At 57.1% G+C, this 17,059-nt stretch overlaps 7 protein-coding genes across 7 annotated transcripts; 3 read left to right on the top strand and 4 right to left on the bottom strand.

Annotated features, from left to right (window-relative positions):
- Positions 1–19: 19 nt before the first annotated feature.
- Positions 20–1,133, bottom strand: KVR01_004848 (uncharacterized protein; the record flags this gene model as incomplete). Its single annotated transcript, XM_044783461.1, has 6 exons — positions 20–298; positions 420–538; positions 607–709; positions 784–912; positions 990–1,015; positions 1,082–1,133. The coding sequence occupies 6 exons, from the start codon at positions 1,131–1,133 to the stop codon at positions 20–22; spliced, it is 708 nt and encodes a 235-aa protein (XP_044645293.1).
- Positions 1,134–1,693: 560 nt separating this feature from the next.
- KVR01_005200 (uncharacterized protein) lies at positions 1,694–3,661 on the top strand. Its single transcript, XM_044787835.1, has 2 exons — positions 1,694–3,225; positions 3,291–3,661. The coding sequence occupies exons 1-2, from the start codon at positions 1,984–1,986 to the stop codon at positions 3,513–3,515; spliced, it is 1,467 nt and encodes a 488-aa protein (XP_044645645.1). The 5' UTR covers positions 1,694–1,983; the 3' UTR covers positions 3,516–3,661.
- Positions 3,662–3,801: 140 nt separating this feature from the next.
- Positions 3,802–6,337, bottom strand: KVR01_005023 (origin recognition complex subunit 1). The gene is made up of 3 exons (XM_044794678.1): positions 5,828–6,337; positions 5,304–5,755; positions 3,802–5,252 (listed from the first exon to the last, which is right to left on the bottom strand). Exons 1-3 carry the CDS (start codon positions 6,230–6,232, stop codon positions 3,854–3,856), a joined length of 2,256 nt encoding a protein of 751 aa, XP_044645468.1. The 5' UTR covers positions 6,233–6,337; the 3' UTR covers positions 3,802–3,853.
- Positions 6,338–6,753: 416 nt separating this feature from the next.
- KVR01_005130 (uncharacterized protein) lies at positions 6,754–8,739 on the top strand (the record flags this gene model as incomplete). The annotated part of the gene is made up of 3 exons (XM_044785061.1): positions 6,754–7,184; positions 7,243–8,180; positions 8,223–8,739. The coding sequence occupies exons 1-3, from the start codon at positions 7,047–7,049 to the stop codon at positions 8,737–8,739; spliced, it is 1,593 nt and encodes a 530-aa protein (XP_044645575.1). The 5' UTR covers positions 6,754–7,046.
- KVR01_005508 (uncharacterized protein) lies at positions 8,447–9,787 on the bottom strand. Its single transcript, XM_044792444.1, has 5 exons — positions 9,670–9,787; positions 9,448–9,606; positions 9,260–9,369; positions 9,087–9,204; positions 8,447–9,025 (listed from the first exon to the last, which is right to left on the bottom strand). Exons 1-5 carry the CDS (start codon positions 9,695–9,697, stop codon positions 8,979–8,981), a joined length of 462 nt encoding a protein of 153 aa, XP_044645953.1. The 5' UTR covers positions 9,698–9,787; the 3' UTR covers positions 8,447–8,978.
- Positions 9,788–9,926: 139 nt separating this feature from the next.
- KVR01_005284 (uncharacterized protein) lies at positions 9,927–13,867 on the bottom strand. Its single transcript, XM_044787331.1, has 2 exons — positions 11,855–13,867; positions 9,927–11,754 (listed from the first exon to the last, which is right to left on the bottom strand). The coding sequence occupies exons 1-2, from the start codon at positions 12,681–12,683 to the stop codon at positions 11,504–11,506; spliced, it is 1,080 nt and encodes a 359-aa protein (XP_044645729.1). The 5' UTR covers positions 12,684–13,867; the 3' UTR covers positions 9,927–11,503.
- Positions 10,028–10,866, top strand: KVR01_005228 (uncharacterized protein; the record flags this gene model as incomplete). The annotated part of the gene is made up of 2 exons (XM_044790063.1): positions 10,028–10,284; positions 10,362–10,866. The coding sequence occupies 2 exons, from the start codon at positions 10,028–10,030 to the stop codon at positions 10,864–10,866; spliced, it is 762 nt and encodes a 253-aa protein (XP_044645673.1).
- Positions 13,868–17,059: the final 3,192 nt, after the last annotated feature.

Here is a 17,059-nt window from a genome sequence, read left to right as displayed (position 1 = left end):
TCGGCCCCCAACGCGTATCTCACAGCTCGATGCCTTCATTCTCTGCCATCCGCTCAATGTACTTCCGCACCTCCTTGTCGGGCGCCAGGTCCAGCGCTAGGTGTCCTTCCAGGTCCCGCTTGTCCGTCTCGGCTCCCGCCTTGAGGAGGGCCACCGCGGCGTCCCCGTGGCCCTCGGCGACGGCGTGGTGGAGGGCTGTTTGCCCGTCGCTGTCGGTAGCGTTCAGCGGGCTCTTGTTCTTTATGAGGAGGTTTATCATGGGCACTGAGCCTATCGCTGCGGCGCGGTGGAGGGCGTACTGTGTCGCTGTCAGTCGTGGCCTTATAGATAGATCTATCTTATTGCTCCAGCGACGACATAGATAGTCTCCCGAAATAAGGGTCTGCCTGAACAAATTGCAAAGGTCAAAGTAGAATTACCTGGCCTCTCTTGTCCCGAATCCGTGCTGATGCCGGCGGTTGGTTTTCAAAGAGCCTGCGGGCGATGTCGATATTGTTCTTGGAGGCTACGAAGTGTACGACTGTCTGACCGGTGTTGTCTGTGGCGAGGGATCAGCCGGGAAGAATCATACATGTGGGAATGAAGACGGGGGAGGGCTCCATTCACTCTTCTCGTTCGGGTCTGCGCCCTTGCTCAGCAGGAACTCGACGAGCCTCTCGCTGTCCTTTACGCTGGCCGCGATCATGAGCGGCGTCCAGCCTATCTCATCCTGAATGCGACGTGGTTTGCTTTAGCATGTGAGCCCTCCAAGACCACAGGACTCTCCCAGCTCCACTGTCGTACCTGGACGTCGACATCGAAACCCTTCTGCTCCGCCAGCAACTGGGTGATGTCTAGTTGGTTTGCGGAGGCTGCCCAGTGGACCGGCAGCCGGCCGTCATCGTCCTTGCGTTTGGCGAGTGTTGGCTCGGCCTGGGGGGCGAAGACACACTTGTTCAGCTTTGGGTTCCTTCTCTCATAGACATTCACTCGCTTCCAAACAGACTCACGTTCAAGAGGGACTGGACGGTTGAGACTGCGGGGTGTTAGTGAGCATGCAACCCGTACCAGCTGCATGGGTGCTGATGGAAATGAGACTCACGCTTGCCCTCTCTGCAAGCAGCATGGATGGCGAATTTGGATTCGGCATCCATCTTCTTTGGTCTAATGCCTTCGGCCCGGATTTATGAGATAATTATGGGAGGCCCTCGGGAGTTCAGGATTGTAGTCTCTTGGGATGGTGGAGAATGTCTTCTGTGAGCAGTTGCTGCTTCAGAGTGAGCTGCGTTTGTAAGTGTTGCCTGTAAGTGAGTGGAGGACCAGGGTTTGCCTGCAAACTCCCGGACACTAAAACCAGACCCACCCACTCCTTCCGAGCACGCTTTTGCCCTCAACCTTGAGGCTTTGCAGGTATCTGAGACGGCATGAGACCTGTCGTTGTCCATGTTCCAGGAATGGAGACTCAAAATATATATGTAAAGTGTCATAAAAGCTTAGCCCCGACAGACGTATCCCTCTGGCTGGCCTTCTACTGGGCTGCCGTACTCCGTACATGATTGTATCTTGCTAGATAGATAGCCCCTGCTCTGGGGCTTCCCATGAGCAGAAAAGACATATTACCAACAAAGGAAAAAACTGCAGAAACTTCATCTACAAGCCTCTCTTCGACTCCCAGGGCTTAATTCACATATTCATTCCAGTTTGCTGACATTAATTACGCCTCGCCCTCCTTGCAGACCCCAATTCAGGCAGCCCCGCTTTAATCCCAAGCTCCCGTCTCACTGCGCAAAGACCACCATCAGCGGCGGTACCTTGCTAAGCTCCCGATTTTTTGGGACCGCGTCTCCAAGCTCGCCCAAATCAACGCCTCCTCTACATCAACCACACTACAAGACTGCCTCCTCCATTACAACGATCCTGCGCACACACGGCTCCACTCAGCAGAATCGAAACCCCTCCCCACACTGACATCGAAGACCTGTCCGTAACAACTTCACAGCGGCGATGGCAGCCGACGTCTCGACGACAGGCCTGGAGTCCCTCATCTTGAAGAACGCGAAGGCCACGAGGCTCGCCTATGCAGATTCAACAGGTCGCAAGCGGATACGCCTCGACCCCTCAGCCGACCCCGAGCCAGAGGCTGACAAGGACGCCATCTCGATACGCCTGCACGCCGAGTATAACGATGTCCTAGAACTGCCCGCACCGCTGGCTGCAAAACAGGCTGCCGCCGCCGGCGCAAGAAAGAGAGCGAAGAAGCCAGCAGGGGAGGCAGCGCCAACTCCAGCCGAGGAGAACACGAGGAAGCTGATAGAGGGGATCCCGGCAAAGGCGCCAAATGGGAAGCCGGGGGCTGGGCCGCAGTCCAACGCGCTCGTGCGCCGGACGCCGGGTGCGCCTGGGGCAGGCGGTGCCGGTGACAGAGGCCAGGGTGGTTCGCAGACGACGAGCCTGATGCGCTTGTCGGAAGCGGTGAACTCGCAACCAAAACCAGAGTGGCACAAGCCATGGAAGCTGCACAAGGTCATCTCGGGCCATCTGGGGTGGGTGCGTAGCGTCGCCGTCGAGCCCGACAACAAGTGGTTCGTGACAGGCAGCGGCGACAGGACGATCAAGGTGTGGGATCTGGCGTCTGGGCAGCTGCGGCTGACATTGACGGGGCACATCAGCACAGTTCGGGGCCTGGCAGTGTCGCCAAGGCATCCTTACTTGTTCTCTTGCGGCGAGGACAAGATGGTCAAGTGCTGGGATCTGGAGACGAACAAGGTCATTCGACACTACCACGGCCATCTCTCTGGTGTCTACACTCTGGCACTACACCCCACTCTGGACGTGTTGGTCACGGGCGGAAGAGACGGCGTCGCAAGAGTGTGGGATATGCGGACCAGGAGCAATATCCACGTCCTCAGCGGCCACACCGCCACAGTCAGCAGCGTGGTCTGCCAGGAGGCCGACCCTCAGGTCATAACGGGTTCTCTCGACAGCCAATGCAGGATGTGGGATCTCGCCGCGGGCAAGACCATGGGCGTCCTGACTCACCACAAGAAAGGCATCCGAGCACTGGCGTCGCATCCGTCCGAGTTCACGTTTGCCACCGGTAGCACTTCCAGCATCAAGCAGTGGAAGTGCCCCGAGGGAGCTTTCATGCAGAACTTCGAGGGCCACAATGCCATCATCAACACGCTCTCTGTGAACAACGATAACGTCCTGTTCTCCGGAGGCGACAATGGCTCCATGAGTTTCTGGGTAAGTGCAGTGTCACCCAGTACGCATTTTTGTGGCTGAACCCAACTAACACAAGTCAACATCAGGACTGGAAATCCGGGTACCGTTATCAAGCCATGGACACCATCGCACAACCAGGCTCGCTCGACGCCGAGAATGGTGTGTTCTGCTCCACGTTCGACCACTCAGGGCTGCGGCTCATTTGCGGTGAGGCGGACAAGACAATCAAGATATGGCGTCCGGACGACGATGCGACACCAGAGACTCACCCTATCGATTGGAAACCCACCATGCACAGGCGGCGGTTCTGAAAGCCGAGCTGAGGTGGTGTTTCAACGCCGTAGATGGATGGCCCCTCCATTGATTGGGGCACTCAGATAGGCATGGGGACGTAATATAAATCTGTGGCACGAGAAGCCCTGTGTAAAGAAGGCAATATCGTTTTACTCAATTCGACGTGACCCGTTACTGTGAATCGGCTTAGGAATGAGATTATGTGTAAGAAATTGGCCTTGTGAGAGGTTCATAGTTGTGGGAGTCTAGACAACCATTGTTAGATGTTCACCATGTCTGGTCTTGGGCAAATTGGCCCCGGTGTGGATGAATTTTGGTCATCGTTGTCTGCCTATCAAGTCTGACGGCACATAGCCTATATGATGAGGCTCATCGCCTTAATTTCAGGGTCATCTCGGAACGCGAGCCGGACCTCCTCGTCCCCAACCGCGAGGCGGATCTTGCTCGGCCGCTCAGCCTTCTGTGCCTCCAGATTGATGATACCAGCACCCGTGAGATCAACAGCGGCGGCCCCAAGGCCGGCGAGTCGGACCCCCTTCACGTCACGGCGTGTCTTGTTGTCCCACGCATTGCCACCGGCCGGGCGTGCTTTCTTCTCCAGTAGCTCCAGCTGCCGGCTGTCGGCGGCGAGCTTCAGCGAGCGCTGCATCTCCTCGAGCACGTCCCCATACGTGCTCTCTGCGAGGCCCGTCCTCTGTGTCCTTGCCAAGAGCGCCGACAACAACAGTCTTGAAGCGAAAGGTAGGGTGCGCAGGTATTGTTGCAAGGGGCTGCTCGTGGCCTCGTTGATAGCCCTCCGCACGGTATCGATGGTGACCCTACCGAGATTCTTCTTCTTGCTCGGGGTTTCGCCTTTGGCTTCCTTCTCTCTCTGCCTCTTGCTCGGCGTCGAGGGCGCCGACGTTGGGTCGACTGACTTTGCCTCGACCTCCGCCAATTCCACCGCCCTCCTGCAAATATCAAGCGCCCGTCTGGCATCTCCGCTGACTGCTGCGACTTTGCGGCTTGCGAACTGAATGGCGTCTGGCTCGACGATGTTTCCAGGGACGCCTTCGAGTCTCGACTGCACAATTTTCATGAGTTGCTCGTGGTTGTATCCAGGGAAGGTTATTCGAGTAAGCCCCAAGCGACTGCTGATCTTGTTGCTCAGTGTCCTCTCCGGCAGGTCCATGGTGTTCGCCACAGCCAGCACGATAAGTCGGCTATGTCTCAAGCCAGGCCAGTTGAAGAAGTTGTACATGACTCCCTGGTTTTTGGTGACCAGCTGGTCCAGCTCATCCATCAACACAACACATGGCACCCGACGAGGGCTCGGGTGGCTAAACTCCCTTTCTAAAAGATCCAGAGCCTGCGCCGGGCTTACTCGTTGCCCCTTAAGCGCCTCCCACAGGAGTGAGTATGCCTGATGTGGATCTGTGATCTTCATGCCGTTGATCTCGACAAAGATGAAGTCGTCGAGCTCGTCCGACCTCACTGACTCATCCAGCCGGGAAACCACCTCCCTCACTGTCGCGGTCTTTCCCGTTCCAGGCGTCCCAGATATGTAAATGCAGGTGCCCATGCCATCGGCGATGGCAGCCTCGAGGTGAGAGTAAACTAGGCTGAACTCGGCCTCTCGGCAAGGAAGGCTGGTCGGAACAGAAGCAACGTGAAGGTTGGCTCGGGCCAACTGGAATGGAGAGGCTTGGTGGTGACTCGGTGAAAGGACGCGGGTTGCCAAAGGAGTGAACTCGAGGTGTTTCTTCAGCACCACCCTTTTGTACTATCAGCTTCCGTGCACTCTGGCGAACATGTAGGTTACTTACTTTCGATGAGATGACGGAGTCACTGGTTTGCTCGCAGACCGTGGTTTCTTCGGTGTGCCAAGGTGGCTGGACGGCTTCCGTGGCGTTCGTTTTTCACCCCTTCCTTCCTCGTCGCCATCACCATTACCATCATAAAGGTCATCCGGAGTTCGTTGCCTTGCTGGCCTGCGTTGTTTCGTCGCCTTTGTCCCGCCTTCGACCAACTCCTCCAGGGCGTGGATATCGTCAGCGCCCTGATAGACGTCTTCCCACACAAACTCATCAGTATATGTGGCGGTCCTCGTATTACAACCTCGCCGGCAAACAAAGATCTTGCCATGGTCTTTTGCGCTCCTTGGCACCTTCCCACTGGGGTAGAGTTTCTGAAAAGCTTCCGCCGACATGACCTTTGCCCTCCCATTGATAGCTGCCAGTGGGTTCAGGTCTGAGTTTGGGGTAATGTACAGCTCGTTCTGCGAGAAGCGTCAGCCCCCCATCGGTTACCAGAGTCTTCTTCTTCTTGGCAGTCTCCAAGATTAACTCACCCACAGAAAGTCTGTCCTTTTCTTGTGCTTATTCCGGATTTCCTTTTCGGATGAAAACCACAGGAAATCGGCAGCCATCTCACCATCCTCATCCTCGAGGAAGTCACGAATGATGGCAACCCAGGCCTCTCCGGTTGTCTCTGCCTTGAGAAGCACAATGTCACCCACTCGACACACAAATGAGCCCATCCTTGCGCCGACGATCCTCGGCTCGTCATCCAACATGGCCCGCTTCCTCTTCCGTGATGGTGTGCCGGCCGGCGAGGCTTCCCGAATGTCGGCATGGATCCATTCCCAAGGGTGGTCGTCAACGCCTAACTCATCGTCCGAGTCTTCCCTGGCGATGCCCGGCAACACTGCCTGCCTGCTCCTCCTCGACGGCCTTGATGAGGTTACTGAGGGCATGGTTATTTCTTCGCTGTGTCGCTATCGCCTTGGGAGACTTCACACAGCGAGGCGGTCAGTTTGGATGCAGGCCGCCGTCCTCGAAAACCTGCCGTGCGCTTGTTCGCTTCTCGGGAAGGCGCGTAAAGTGGTCCCTGGACCCCAGACGCGGCAGCACGCGAATCCCTGTCATGCAAGGGCAACTTACACGCGGCTTATGACGTCGCCCCGAATTATGCAACAAGCGGGGTTATCTTGCTAACACAATATCAAGAGGCCAGCCTCGAAGTTGCTCGACTCCTCCTCGCTGGAAGTTACTGTCGAAGGAGGGAAAGAATCTCTATTCAAGCAGCTCAAATACTCTGACAATTTGCAAATCTATTGAGACAATAGGTAAATTGTGGGGCATTGCAGTCCTGCTGAGGCAAACAAAATGCACAATGGGGACTTGCATAAAAGACAATGGCTGCGCGCTTTCCAAATGGAGGCTACTGTATTGTGCTTTCTGTTTGGGCAATCGTCCGAATGCTCCTGGATAAACAGCAGGACCTACGGCCAAGCTAATTAATGTCTGGGTTTTCGGATACAAAACCCCACGAGGCCTCTTCCTTCTCCCTCTGCTCTTCTTCACCTGAGCGGATTCGCAGGAGCCTTGCCACACAAGATCACCAACGTCACCCTTCGTCCAACTTGCAATCAACGCTTTACAAGCACCGATTGAACCTCTCAGTGTCTCTTAAACGGCATTCTCACTTTCCAGTCACTTTACCTGTTTTGTTTAGTCACCATCACCAGCTATCCAAACCCATCTTCCCACGGGTCAAAATCGTCCAGGATGTTGGCACATCCATCAATGGATCCACGGTTGACGAACCGTGGTGATCCTCGTTACGGCTTGTTCGCAAATCGGGGAACCAAGGTCAAGAAGGTCCAGAAGACAAAGTTTCTGGGTGTTGCCCCGAACACCGCGAAAGTAAGCCATCCATGTGTGCCTAGACGTGTAACAGACAAGCTTGGCTGACAAAGTATAGGAATGCCGATTGGCTTTGCCTCACAACGGCGTGGCTGAAAGCTTCATTGACGAGACCGACCTTACTACAACCAAGATTCTTGCAGAGATCAGGTCCAAACACAATGTCTGGGTCAAGATTAACCGTGGAGACCCCTTTGTCACACTCTCTGGTGACAATATTCAAAGCCTGAACTTGGCTAAGGACGCGCTGCGACTTTTCCTAGTCGGGATTAACCAAGAGGTTCAAAACCGAATGATCATCCTGACCCACCGCCCCAGTACAGCAACCCAGGATGCGGTCCATATCAAACCAATCGGCCAAGACAACCCCTTGTATCGGCCTGTGGCCCTGAAGACGATTGAAGAGGATCTTATCTGCTTCTCTGACAGTGAGGATGGAAGCAATGCCCTCGACGGCTTGGGTGGGCAAGTCCTCGAAATCGCTTCCGGTTCTGACATCGGCAACATCGTGAATCAATTCCGAGTGGCCGTTCATGAGACTGGCAAGCGTCTTCGGCCTGCTGCTGGCGAATTGAGGGTGAGAGCGCACATGGGGATTTTCACGGTCAAGAAGCGGCAGAAAAAGACGGACAAGTACGAGTCCGACGATGCCCTCAAGAAGTTTCTCGACATGGGAGCCGAAAGAGGCTTCATTTATGTTCACCACAAGCTCGGCGACCAGTCCTGGGCTGCCCGCATGCTCGAGACCATCTACAAGACCGAAGACCCCAACAACCCAGCCGCCGCCCAATTCTACGTGGCTGACGCTTCGGAGGTCTCCATTCGAGACATGAAGCCCAACTTCACCTTGGTGCTGTTTGCGAAAGACCTCAAGATCGAGGTCGACATCACATATGACCCAAAGTATCACTCCCACCCTCACGTCGGTAGTGTGCGAGCATTCTCATTCAAGCGAGACAAGGTTGCAGAGGTTGCAGTTGCCTGCCCCAACAGGATGTTTGACTGGCACTTGTCGGTCGAAGCTGAAATCCCAAAGAGCCAAATCCCTGCGGAGGTGCTAGAATTCATCCACTACGGCCTGAGGTTCAAGCCTCCAGTCTCAAAGGAGACGGGAATCAACGACGATTTCTTGGTTACGGAGATGAACAACTACCTACTTCGTGCCGCAAGCATTGACAACGTTGCCTGCAAGGTCTTCTGGACCTTTCAGACTGCAGAAACGCCCTACTACCTTGAGGTGGCAGTCTATCATGAGTGGGGTGGTGCTTTACTCGAGACATCCAAACCTGTCTACCCTTGGAAGGCTCTGAATACTGCCGCGGTCCCTCATCCGATCAAATCGTGCGGAGTTTCGATCTATGGACACGACTGGGACCACAAGATGCGAGGCATGAACAAGCCGGGAAAAGAACGACAGGCAGATTTCGTCAATGGATTCCCTGAACTGTTTGACAGTGAAGAATACAACACCGGAATCGAACACTTCTTGCAGCAAATCCAGCGCCTACATGATTTCACAGATTTGGCCAATGAATCAGGACAAGGACTGGTCTGAGCCAGTTCCAGGCCCTGAAAACTCGACCAAAGCATAGGGTGAGTCTACTCAGCTTCACATTTCTTTTTTCACTGGTACTAACGGCTCCATCTACAGCTCACTGCTCTGATGAAGCTCTTGCGTCTTCCCTGGGGAAGAAAAGAATAAGGTTAGGGTGTGGGGATTCAGGCAGCCCAAAATGATAGGGGCACTACAAGACTTTAGTTGTTGCCTTGGTCCACGACCTGTGGTTGTGAGCCTTATGACGAAGGCTGCTGTGGTTGTGCAAGAATCTTTTGCTTGAGGACTAAGGGCAACAAGGTCAGAAAAGTTTCGAGGACATGCAGGTAATGGCTTTGGAACTTTACCTTCCTCGACAGCCCTCAATGAACTTGATTTGTTCTGAATGATGGACTCCAAGTCTGTGATGTTGCCAGAGAGATCCTTGATCTTGCCCTCGTAAAACTCGGAAGCACTCTTCACATCCTACAAGGCATTAGAAGAGATGTCGGTCAATCTGTCCTGTAACATTGAAACCAACCTTTTCTACATAGAACCCTGTGCCTATATCCACCAGTACTCGGTCAGGGGTTGAGATACTGCCCTTGACGTACAAAGAGTTCGTCAGGGGCACCAGAATCTCTTTCTTGTCTGTGCGACAGATAATGTTCAGCATAATTTACGTTAAGCGGACAAATGTTGACACTCCTCGAGCCTTGGGCTTCTCACCTTGGGTGCTGCCCTGGGTCTTCACACAACGCAAGCAGTCCTTGAACTTGATCTGTGCAGCCTGGAGTTGTGCAAACGATGTGGTAAGGTGCTCGACCTCCTCGTCCAGCTGCTTCTTGACGGCCGTGAGCTGTTGGGCGCTCAGCTGGTCGAGGCTCACTGTGGCGACTGTCAGCAGGGTGAAAAGATTTGATTTATGAGTCCATGGCAGTCTGAACTCACCTCCTTGTTGCTGCGCTCCTCCCGACATGTTGAGCAATCACTTCTGGTGTGATGTTGTTCAACAGTGGATTATCAAGTTCTGCTCATGCTGTGGTGACTGACCCCTGGAGCAAGCAAGTACAGGCGGCAACTAGCCAAGTGGCCGGGGTGCTGCTGTGGCACAGCTGCCCAGGACCATGTGTGGGCACCTCCAGCTGCCCGATAAGATAACCCCACGTCATGCAACTCCCGCTGGAGCAGTCAGCCTCCCCTTATCCGTTACCATTTCTCAGGCCTCCAGACGTCTCGGACCACGGCTCGGGGCCAGAGACGCGATAAACGAGTACAGACAGTCACAGAGGTTGGCAACGGACCGAAGATGGACAGGTTTGAGGCCATTTACTCCAACACACCGCCCGCTCCTCCACCCAAGCCGGGCAGCCACGATGTCTCCCGCATGAGCACGCCCATTAATACACAACCACCCGGGCCATCACCACTTCCAGATCAGCAGCAACATTCCGACCTCCCAGAACCCGCAGGAATACCGGCGTCGCAACAAGCACAGGTCACTCGGCCGCAAGCAATACAAGACCCTGGCGACCAATGGCTGCCCCATTTCCTTGAAGACAAGTCGTCCGTTGCCCCAACCGTATCTCTCCCCAGTTGAAACCAGGACGGGCGGCATTCTGACCATCTCCCCCGTGGCTTAGGAAACAAGACCTCGCCGAGATCCTCTCCACCCCCGCCCTCCTCTCAGGCCTGACCCACGGCCCCTCGACAGCCCACCCCTCCCTGACAACCAGCTCCGAGGCCCTCTCGTCGAGCCTCTCGGCCAACATCGACCTCGCAACGCACCTCCTCGAGCTCGAGTCGCGGCTCGCGCACGCGCGCGGGTCGGCGCAGGCGCTGCTCCTCAGCACGCACGCGTCGGAGCGGGCGTGGCGCGCCAAGCAGAGCGAGATGGACCACGCGCTGAGCCCGTTCGCGCCGGCGAGCCTGTACCAGCGGCTGGGCGCGGGCGTCGCGGAGCAGGGGCAGGTGTGCGCGGCGCTGGAGGAGAGCTTCCTCGAGGGCGAGGGCGACGACGGGGCCGCGGCCACCGAGAGGGAGACGCTCGACTGGGTCCGGCGGTACAGGGAGGCCAAGAAGCTGCATTACCTCCGCCAGGAGAGGAAGGAGAGGTGGGACGAGGGGCGCGTGGGCGGTTGGAGATGAGCAGTGCCCGGCCCTGTGAGCCGAGAGGCTCTTACAGATTGGATGCTTGTCCGGCTCGGGCCGGGATGCTCTACAGTCATGGACTACCGCCGCGCTGCTCTGATGCCCTCCTGCACGACAGGCTCATGAAGTGTATCGCACTGAAGCAGTCTTGCCCGGTGCATTACACACCACTCGCCCGGCCCGCCTCCAAGGTAGGTAGATGGACACATCGTGTACAGGAAAGCATAGGCTTCATCCATTCATGTCACATGGCGAGTGAATACAAGAATGCCGGGCGTGAACTGAGAAAGGGGCCAAGGAGTAGGCCAAGAAGAAATTGGGGTTTCCCGGGGGAATAGGTATCTAGATGCTATACTATAGAACGAGCCTTGCACGCTCAGGACAACCAGTTTTCAAATGCCGGCTGAAAGGAATCGAACAAGGTATGATGGGCGTCCGAACCAAAGATGCTATCGGCTGAAGTCTGAGTCGTCGTATAAAAAAAAAGTAAAAATGTATGTCCGCGGAAGTATCAAGGCCCTTGACGAAAGTATGGGATTATACTTTTTCAGGGGTGGTGACGCGTAGAGTAGTGAGGTGAGAAGAGCAGAAGAAGAAGTAGAGGAGGACTATGATATAGTAAAGGCGCAACCCGCTAACATTTCAGCATGCTGAAGGGGCTCTTGGCCTCCTCAGGGCTCCGTGGGCTCATGGGCAGCGCGAACAGGTCCTCTTCTGTGTCGACGCTCCTCTCTGGGGCTGGTGCGCCGCCCTCAATGACGGCGCCCAGCGACGCGATGCCTCCTGGGCCGGCCGGCCGTGCCAGGCCTGCGCCTCCTGAAGCCGGGGTGAAGGCGGTGATCTTGCGCTCAGCTGCTGCCGAGTTCTTTGCCTCGTTGTGGCTTGCTGTGTGGGGGTTGTTGTTAATATATTTCTCTCACGGCCCGGCTCGGAGATGGGGAGACCAAATGGGGAGACCAAAAAAAAAAGCAAAAACACGGCTTACCCTCCTTGGCCGCGGCAAGCTCGGCGGGCGACGTCGCCAGCTTCAGGCCCCTGAGCCTCTCGCCCAGCCTGCCGCCGACGGGGCTCCTGGGGCTCACGGGGCTGGAGCTGTCCGGGTTCTGGGGCACGGGGGCGATGGCGCCCTCGCTGGAGGTGTCGATCTCGAGGCCAAAGTGGTCGACGATCCACTGGCGCTCCTGCAGGACCATCTCGAGGCCGACGCTCTCGCTGTTGTCCCTCATCTCGGCGGCGACCTCGGCGTCGAGCTCGCGCAGCCTCCGCTTGGCCCAGATGGTGTGCAGCACGCCGCGGGTGCCCTTGCCCTCGCTCTCGCTGACCAGGCCGTCGGGGAAGATGGCGGGCAGCGGCTTGGTGCGCAGCTCCGTCAGCCTCGTCAGCCCCGTCAGCCCCGTGCGCCTGGCGATGGTCACGAGCGTGGGGATGGGCGCGCCCGGCGGCAGCAGGAAGTAGACGCGGCGCGTGCCCTCGGGGGCGTCCGTGTCGCGGATGGGCAGCACCGTGAAGTCCTCCTTGCTGCCCCCGTCGGGGCCCTTGCCCTCCCACGTCACATCCCAGTCGTCGTCGTCGCACCCGTCCTGGGCCAGCTCGCCGTCCCGGTCCGCCCCGCCCGGCCCTGCCGCGGCGTCGATGGCGGCGCGCGCATCCCACTCCACCATGAGGATCTTGGTCCCCTCGTTGCCCTTGGTGCCCGCCTCGAACTCGAACCGAGACAGCGTGAACGCCGACGAGGGTGACGTCGGCGTCTCGACCACGTTGACCGCGCCAATGTCGGCGGGCGGAGCGACGGTTGGCTGCTCCGGGCTCGCCATGGTCTGTCTCCCTCTTCTTTTTCTTCTCTTTTTCTTTCTTTCTTTTTTTGATTTAATTTATTTATTTGAGATCCCCCCTTTTTTTTTCTATTATCGAGGGCCTGTGTGCGTGGGGTCACCTCGGGGCGCTTGCAGGCAGGTATAGGCGCGCGGCTGGCAACAGGGGGTGGTGGTGGTGTTGTCGGTCGGAGGAGGAGGGTGGCAGGTAGGCCGGATGTATAATTGTGTGTTGCGAGGGGAGGGTGGGTTTGTTGAGGCAGGTTGGCAGGCTCTCACGCAGGCACGCAGGCACACTCAACGGCAACCACACGAGCGCAGGATGCAGGCTCCCGGGAGAGGGAAGCAGACGTAATACTTAAAGTGATGCGCGCTGGGGCTGGGATCCGGGAGGTGGATGACTGAGGGCGGGGCTCTGGGGCTCGACTTGGGTCGGCTTGGGACCAACAAGCGCAGCGCCGCCACCTCACTGGTAGCTCGGCGACATATGCATAAGGATGATGCGCCTGGGGCAGAGTGTTGCAAGTCTTGGTATCCAGTACTCGGTACACACGGCCAGACAGTACCAGATTGCCAGAGCACCTGGCTTATTGAAGTGGCGGGAGGCGGGAGGCGGGATCAAATAGGGGAAGGGGTAAATGCAGGGCCGGGCAGGCCCCGGGCAGGTGGTTCGCATGTCAATTTTAATATAAAGTGGACAACGCCAGGAGCTGGAGGATCAGGACTTCACGGCATAGCACACACGGCATCCTATGCAGCGCCAGTGCAGGCGCACAAGTACTGTGTACCGCCATGGCACGTCGAGACGACGTCCGCGCGCCCTCGCCCTCGTCGCAGACTCGCAGCCGGGTGGAGAGACCCTATATCGGAGCCTCGGTAAGGACGGGACCACCGCTGTACCGACAGCCTGGCCTGGGATACCAAGGGTTGCGAGCTATATCGTCGCAAGGATGCCCGGCAGCCTCGGGCAGCGACAACAGTCGACGTCTGCTGCCAGCCTGCATCGTGCGGCGTGCGTGCGTGCAGCTGTCAGCATCTGAGACAGCATGCAGGAAGAAGCAATCAATGCCCGGGTCGACGGCGGCCTCGGGTCGCCTCTGATGACTCGAGAACGGCGTGGGAGGGGCGAGCGCAGCTAGTGTAGCAAAGATTTCCTGTCTCCTTGTTGGCCATGCGAGATACTCCGGGAGGGACAGGCTGGGCTGGCTGGACAGCTCACCAAACCCGCAGAGACTGGGAGAGCAGACCTTCAAAGCCCTTTGAAAAGCAGGTGGGCAGCGAATCGCACCACTGGTCGAATCAGAGCGCGGCAATCAGCGTGTGGCGTTCCTCCCCATCCGAGAGCTCGGGACTGGGCACGCTACTGTGGATGGCAAGATGGGAAGGGGGGGTGAGGACCTAAAAATAGCAGCCCATCCCACGAGGCCGGACAGGAACAGCACAGTGACCAGGGAGCACAGACTGCCACATTCGTACCGTGCCGGGGACTGTGCCGCCTTCACACCACAGGCGTTGGTTGCCCGCACCCACACGCCGTGATAGCTCTCCCGCCTTCGAGAATGGTTCTTATTTCCTATTTCTTCTTCTTCTTAACTTCTCCCTTCTCTCCACGAGGCAACACCAGAGGCTGCAAGTCAGCGAGGCCAGCCAAGCACCAAGGTGCTTGCCAGCAGTCTGTCCTCCCACTCCTTGCAGGAACGGGTCAGATCCGACCCGACCCGCATGCTCTAGTGCGTCGCTCATGGGTGTCTCAGGGTGACCTCAGACGAGATGGAGATGGGAAAAACGACAGGTAAGGTATACATACACTACATACATACCTCTTGAAATAAGGTGTCGTTGGTCTGGAGCTGGCTGCAGTCGTACCGCCGCCCAATGGAAGCACGAAGGCTCTCAAGGGTCAACGCAGGGGCTCCAGGCACGCAGCAGGGAACCGACGCGACCGACAGAATGCTGTGATACAAGCAGTCAAGCAGTCAGGCGGCCAGGGCAGTCTGCTTTGGAATCCTTTCAACCCACGCATTATTCAATAAAAGCTATATGAAACTATGCCGTAGGAGGTCGTCCTCGAGCAGGCAGGCAGGCCGTTACACCGTACACAGTAGCATGCAGGGTGCAGTCCATGTTACACGTGGGAATCCTGGGATCTGGGAGCTTCTGCCGGGTGCACTCGATAGCCGCTGCCCGGTGCAGTATACATCAGCGAGACCACCTCATGTACGGAGTATAGTGCCCCATCATGAAACCAATGCAGGAGTTGGTCGCATAGACGGCCTCGGGAGATGAGGCAGCACGCCAGGGTTTTTGGTGCGAGATCGCGAGCTCCCTCTGGCCTCGCGCAGCTGAGCACGGCAGCTCCGTAGAGCAGCAGGTAATGCCGATCTAAGATTTGTTTGAAAGCTCTGCTCGGGTGTCCGCCACGCATACACGCCGTCTTTAGCTCCTACAACACAATGTCTTGTAGGCTGGCCTCCTAGAGGGCAACATCCTCTGGGAAGGTCTCTAAGGGAAAATGACTGTCAATATCCAAAGGGGAGAGCCTACTGAGGGAGACCTCTCTACATAAGGGCAACATCACAGCTTCCCACAGAGGTTCTGGTGCGAGATCATGAAATAATGTGAGTGATAGTTGGGAGATGATATCCCATCCCGGACCATTCCATCTGTTAGGTGGTTTCTTGACCCACTTATATCCGAGGGCGTATATGCGCTCTTCATACAGTAGTCAGCGCTCAAATGATGAGGAGGTTGAAAAAAAAGAAGAAAAAAAAGAGATGCTGATCACAGGTGAAAAAAAAACCCCACCAAACCCACAATTTTCCGTCCACTGATTGTGTCAGCTGTAACTCTACTTCTCACAAGCACAATCGTTGAGAATGAATTTGGCCGAGGGAGTCACGGGCGCGCGCTGTATGAGACGACAGCCGGGAACTGAAAACACCGTGAATAATAATGGTACCACCATGTTTTCCAGTCGCTGTTTGAGAGCATCTTCAGCCCCGTCCAAGGCAGGTCGGATGGTAAGCTGTATGCCGCCTTCCCGGCCCCAAAGGTAGCCGAGGCAGGAGCGAAGACGGAGGCCAAGCGCCGTTGATCCCCGGCCACCCAGGTTGCCAGGCTTCGCAGCGTCCCGCCCCCCACTCCCGGGAAGGAAAGGGAAGGGAAGGGAAGGGAAGGGTGCAAGGAAGACCTTTCCCAGCCTGAACCTTTACCTTTCCCCACAAGAATTCCCTGTTTCCCCAGCTCCCCAGGCCCCCAGGCCCGCTGGGCCCGCCAGGACCATCGGTCCCAGCGAACAGGGTCCAGTTCCCCAGTTTCCACCCGCCCAAAGTGCCCTGACTGTGACTTCACCTCACAGGTGCTGCTGACCTCAGACGCATATGCCATCTCGTATCCGTCTTCCTTGCGCGTGACTCCATCCGGAGGTGGATGTGGACTGACGACGGCTGCATGCCTCATGAGACAGTCGTCGACAATCACCTGTATCCTGTCTCCGTCGCGAGGCCAAGCCTCTCTGCCTCTCCGACGCGGCAGGGTGCCTTGTTTGCCTGCCCCAGCCGGGCCACGAGTGTCTCACGGCTCGCGTGAACAGCGACCGACCACATCCAATGCCTCCTGTACGGAGTACCGTACAGAGTGCGTCCTGCACACATCACTGCAGCAGCAGCCATGGCCAGCCGGCCCGTCCTTTCGGCACACCGCAGCCCGAGTCAGCACTGCGAAGCATGGCGTGCAGGGTGTAACGTGCCGTGCGAGTCGCCTGGAGGCGCTGCTGCCGGCTCAGATCTACGCTGGCATGCGACGCGCAGACCTCGATCGAGCCTCCGGTTCTGAGCTGTCATGTCAGACGTTACAGACAGATGGAGATGGGCGCCCGCGAATCCTCGGCCGGCGTTGGTGATACATCTCCCTCCACTCGCATCGCTGTGTGTCCCGCTCGCCTTCCTGCTCGGCATCGCCTGTCGCGAGGGAGGAGGACCACACTGCCAGACTGTACAGTATGTTCGCTTCGAACAGGCCACCGCGCCGGTCGTTGGCGGCTCACGGCACGGAAGGGTTCGATCATGTCCATTCCCCCCTCTGACGTCCTTCCTACCGAACGGTCAAACGGTCAAGTGAAGACAATCGGTGGACCACCCGCCAGGGGAAGGGTGCCGATAGGCGTGGCCAATCAGCAGTGGCGCATCTCAGATGCACGAAAGACGCCGGAGAAGGGCCGGGGCGCGGGTCCTCTTGGGACCTGAGTGCCCGGGACACTGACTCTGGCTTCCCGATAGCCCCGGCCCCAGATTGCTCTGCGGCTTGTTTCTTCTCAGGGCTTGTGCATCTCTGATGAGCATGTTGGCAACGTAGCAAGCAACATTACGAGATGAACGCCC

The sequence above is a fragment of the Diaporthe batatas genome (assembly GCF_019321695.1).
Source record: "Diaporthe batatas strain CRI 302-4 chromosome Unknown Contig00005, whole genome shotgun sequence".
NCBI lineage: Eukaryota > Fungi > Ascomycota > Sordariomycetes > Diaporthales > Diaporthaceae > Diaporthe > Diaporthe batatas.
The sequence above is the reverse complement of the archived record's forward strand: the minus strand, read 5'-3'. Positions and strand labels throughout refer to the sequence as shown.